The sequence below is a fragment of the Echinococcus granulosus genome, assembly GCF_000524195.1.
Source record: "Echinococcus granulosus chromosome Unknown EG_S00004, whole genome shotgun sequence".
Classification (NCBI taxonomy): Eukaryota; Metazoa; Platyhelminthes; class Cestoda; order Cyclophyllidea; family Taeniidae; genus Echinococcus; species Echinococcus granulosus.
In genome coordinates this window covers 2108333-2112715 of record NW_020170384.1, presented here as the reverse complement: position 1 = coordinate 2112715, position 4383 = coordinate 2108333, and the positions used below count along the sequence as shown (strand labels likewise).

General features: G+C 41.0%; 1 protein-coding gene across 1 annotated transcript in view; it reads right to left on the bottom strand. All coding sequences in view use genetic code 11, as the record gives it.

Annotated features, from left to right (window-relative positions):
- The window catches only part of EGR_01198 (KN motif and ankyrin repeat domain-containing protein), a gene marked incomplete at both ends in the record, with an annotated part of 24174 nt that overhangs the window by 17799 nt on the left and 1992 nt on the right, over positions 1-4383 (bottom strand). Inside the window, 14 exons of the mRNA XM_024490447.1 lie at positions 486-518; positions 601-699; positions 760-805; positions 924-1043; positions 1287-1325; positions 1725-1856; positions 1940-1972; positions 2053-2112; positions 2192-2239; positions 2309-2368; positions 2447-2497; positions 2617-2841; positions 2988-3050; positions 3303-3992. Coding sequence (XP_024355266.1) covers positions 486-518; positions 601-699; positions 760-805; positions 924-1043; positions 1287-1325; positions 1725-1856; positions 1940-1972; positions 2053-2112; positions 2192-2239; positions 2309-2368; positions 2447-2497; positions 2617-2841; positions 2988-3050; positions 3303-3992 — 1699 coding nt within the window. The remainder of the gene's footprint in view (positions 1-485; positions 519-600; positions 700-759; positions 806-923; positions 1044-1286; positions 1326-1724; positions 1857-1939; positions 1973-2052; positions 2113-2191; positions 2240-2308; positions 2369-2446; positions 2498-2616; positions 2842-2987; positions 3051-3302; positions 3993-4383) is intronic.

Here is a 4383-nt window from a genome sequence, read left to right as displayed (position 1 = left end):
CGGTCACTTCTGCATTTCTTTCGGGTTTGCCCTGTATGCCAAGGCCGGGGAGTTCATTTTACTTCCTTTTCGAATTAAGGCCTTACCCGAAGGCTGTAATTCATAGCACTCATCTTCAGAACAAACGTCTTTGGGTTTTCGCGCCAGACAGCATGATGATTTTGAGCCTGAACAGGACATCCGCATTAATACCCACGTCTTTGTGGCAGGACTTGGGATGAAAAGTCAGTGACGAGTGAGCACTTACGAACTGGAGCAGTTCTAGTCTTCTGACAGCATGATGGAGTGCATGTCGCTGTGAGGAAAACCCACATAGAAGAATGTTTATTTTACAAATGCCAATGTATAGAAATAAAGAGATCAGTGCTCTTACTTTTCGTACGGCAAGGTGAAGAGGCTGGTTTCTCTACAGAAGATAGGAAATTGATCAGAAGTTGAATAAATGGGCGGAATAAACGCAATTTATCAACCTGTTCTTTACTCACTTGTGCATGGTTTCGGCTTGCAGCAGCTCGAAGCTACAGGGATAAAGGGCTAGACGTTAAAACAAGCTTTCCGTTATAGTTTAGCATTTGTTGGACCTACAAGAACAGGGACTACATGTAGGCTCCGGTGTTAGTGGTTGTGAATAGGTCGCGCAGCATGGAGGCGGTGGGCAGTAATACGAAATCGGTTGTGGCGGTGGTTGATAACAAGCAACTACGAAAAAAGAACGGGAGAAATTCAAGTCTTCATCACACTTGAACGGGTACAAATTACCAAGTCACAAACTTGCCTGGTGAGATTGGCATGATGCCGAAAGTCGCTAAAATATCAAAAAGGGACCACAATGAAAGGGGTAGTGTTTATGTATACATTTTTCTGTTTACATAAGTACATATTAACTGCATTTCTTGTAACCGAACTGCCTGTATCCAACTTACTTGTTGGCATCGGGCAGCAGTATGCAGGTTGTGGACAGCAAACTGGTTGAATTGGTGGACAGCAAATTGGTTGAGGTGGCGGACAGCAAATTGACGGCAGATCAGTCATCGACGTACAGACTATTTAAAACAAAAAATAAACAGCCAATAGGCTTTATACAATCATCCTTCTGTCAAGGAGGCAGGCCGTTAGTAAACCTAATATGAAGCGATAGCTCACTCGGTTGACAACTTGGATGACCTGAAACAAAAGTAGCGTTTAAGTATTTTTATCAACAGTGAAACGAAGGGAATTCTGCTACTTACACTGACTCAGCATAAGTATCATATTTGCACCTACAAATTGCAAAAACATCAACTTACGGACTCGAGCTGCCCTGTATTCTGGTACCGCAACAGGCTCTGAAAGAAGGCAGTAAAGTGCGTTTCAGTATATCTTTCCTATCTCACTTATCTTTCTCATGGATTAATGGCAGTTACCTGGTTCGATTTCTGGGATTTCAGCTAAAATAATTAAATGTAGAAATAAGATGATGATTTATTTGTATGGTAAGTCGTTTACTGTAATTAAGAAATATAAGATTACTTACGAATCGGTATCTCAGGCATTTGCGCTAAAACAACGGAAAATCTCATTAAAACCGGCTATTTGACACCAAGATGAGGTAAGTACGGTGGCTTACGTATCTCATACGTTGGCATTGGTGTATTCTCTACAAGAGATTTGAAACACATTATTATGAAGAGGAAAGGTAAAGGCATGTATTGTTTTCAATTAAATGCATTGGTGGTTTCCATTACCTGCAGCCGCAACTTTCTCATTTTCTTCACACTTGATAACCGAAAGTTTTTGACAGAACTCCGCAAGCAAACTCTTCTCTGATCCCGTATCTGCATGGTATGCTGGTACACAAATTGATTCAAGTTGTTGACCTAAAGTGGAAAACAAATTATTTTTCCCCGTTTTAAGGGTGAATCATCATTCAGAGAAACGTCTTAACGCCCTGTGCACTCACTCAGCATTGCCAGTTGCGATTTTCTTTCACACTCTAGAAGGATAAGAAGCATTAACTATCTGTCTAATTATACCCATGGAACCATCAGTAAAAGAACTCTTTAACCATCTTACCTTGTGCTTGAATATGCGCTTTATAGGCCTCCATTTCCTGTATGCAACGTTGAGTCAAAGCTAAAAGACAACAAATACTCTGGCATTACCCATTTGCTTCCACTAAAAGGTTGCTCTTGTGGGTATTCAAAGCGCTCACCAATTTGTTGTCGAATTGGCGCCCCCCTCTGATTAGCCTCCGCAAGAGCTGTAGGGAGAACGGGAGGGTCAGTTTGATTTGATCATTTTCAAAGAGCATTAAGGGACAGTGCATTACCTCTCTCGTACTGAGCGCGTTTTTTGGCTTCCAAATCCCTCAATACCTTTAATTTTTGACCTAAAAAGAATGGCAAAATATATCTTGTTGGTTTATGAAAAGTATGAAATGTGTAGTGTTCAACTAAAATAGACTTACAGAAAAGTTGCATCAACTCCTGCTCCTTTCGCTTCCGAGTGCAATGGGCCTCTGAAAAGAAACATTTGGTAAATTTTTTGCTTTGCTGCTGCTTTCATCATTCATTTCAAAAAATAAATGCTACGTTAAGGTTTTACATGTAACGTTAAGTAAGTATCAACTTTATCCACTGCCTGAAAGCGTCCTAAACTTGCCAGCAATCTTTTTTTGAACCTCCTCATTTCGTCTCCGCTCAGCATCAGCCTTTCGACGAGCGGTTTCCTGCGCCACTTCGTATTCTGCCTGTTGGCGTTTTTGAGCCACTTCAGCGTCACGCTTGGAAATAAGCTCTTGTCGTCGTCTTTGCGCATTTTCTTCTGCTTCTCTTACCCTCTGTCTATAGTCATCCATATCCGCTACAGGCAAAACAAATGAAACATTTAAAATCTGTAGGATAGGCAAGTTCATTATCAAAATTCTAGCCACTCGTTGAAATGTCGACGGAATGTCACTTTGAGCATGCATATGAATGGAAAAAAAATGATGTGGAAATCATACTTACGCTCGATATATCTTATATCGTATGCTGAGCCAGTGTTGCTAGTCCCATAACGTGAGTAAGAAGCTGTAGGAGCATAACACAACATTTTACTTACAAATCACTGCTCAGTCTTTTACTAAATATTTAAAATATGCTTAAAGTCTTTAAATAGGAGAATAAATGACTTAATGTCTATTGTCGATTGCGCTTGTATGTTCAAAAAGATAGCCGTTTTTACCTGGAAAGACTGGCTCTCGTGACTGTCCTGTCAAGATAAAATTGTATAGAATAAAATTAATGTCATCCTAAGTTTTCATCCAAGGTGGCAATGCGTACCAGAGAGAGCCGTATTGAGATTGCCATAGCTTCCTCCATAGACGCGGCTACTCCTAACTCTAGCCCCTCCGGAAGCACCACCTCCTGTGTATCCGCCTCCTCCTCCGATCATCCTGCTGGTACCAAAACTACCTCTACCGAACCTGCTGGTCATGTCTTCCATACCTCCACCGATTCCGCTGTTCATGGCATTGGCGCAAACGTCACCGTACATTCCGCTCATCCCGCCATTAATTCCCCCAACACCAAAACCTCCATTCATGCATCCGACACCAGCGCCAAAGTTTCTATTGCCAATGCTACCGCTGAGCCCACCAAGAGCTCCATTGAGTGCATTGACACTTGCACAGAGACCATTGATAGCTGCAATGCTGTTTAGGCCTACTACTGTACTAGCTACATCTCCAGTTAAGACACAGGTACCACCATTGTTGGCGTTGTTGGCGTTATTGTTGTTGTTCCCATTGCCGTTGTTATTGGCGTTGTTATTGTTGACGTTCCCGTTGCAATTAGTGTTGGTATTCTGGTTGTCGACATTCACTCCATTATCGACTTTATTGCTGTCATTGTTATTGTTATTGGCAGTGCTGTTGGCATCAACGCCAACACTGACAGGCGCGGCAACGACATTCCTTCTTCCAATACTAGGTGAGGTAGTTTCTTGGCCTGCATTTATATTTGTTGAAGATGCTGTAGAAAGAAAAAAACGAAAAACCTTATTAACAGTACCGCTTGTACTTACTGATGAGGTCTAGCATTAACTATGCACACACATAATTTCTTCTTCATTTATTACAACCAGGTAATTCACCTTCATTTCCAGCTAAAGTGTCTATATTCTGAGGTATTTTTCTTTACTCTAAGTACTACAATTTTTGGGTTTATATTTTACAAAAATAACAATATAAGGTTATCCAAGGTTATTGCTGAAATTGCGCATCAGAGTAGCCAAAAATGACTATATAATTTGGCAAGTAAATTTAACCCAGTGCACAGAAAGAGCATAAGTAGCCTCGCTTGACAGTGCAATGAGATGAGATGGCTTAAACTACCAAAAAATCAACAATGATTTTCAATCCAA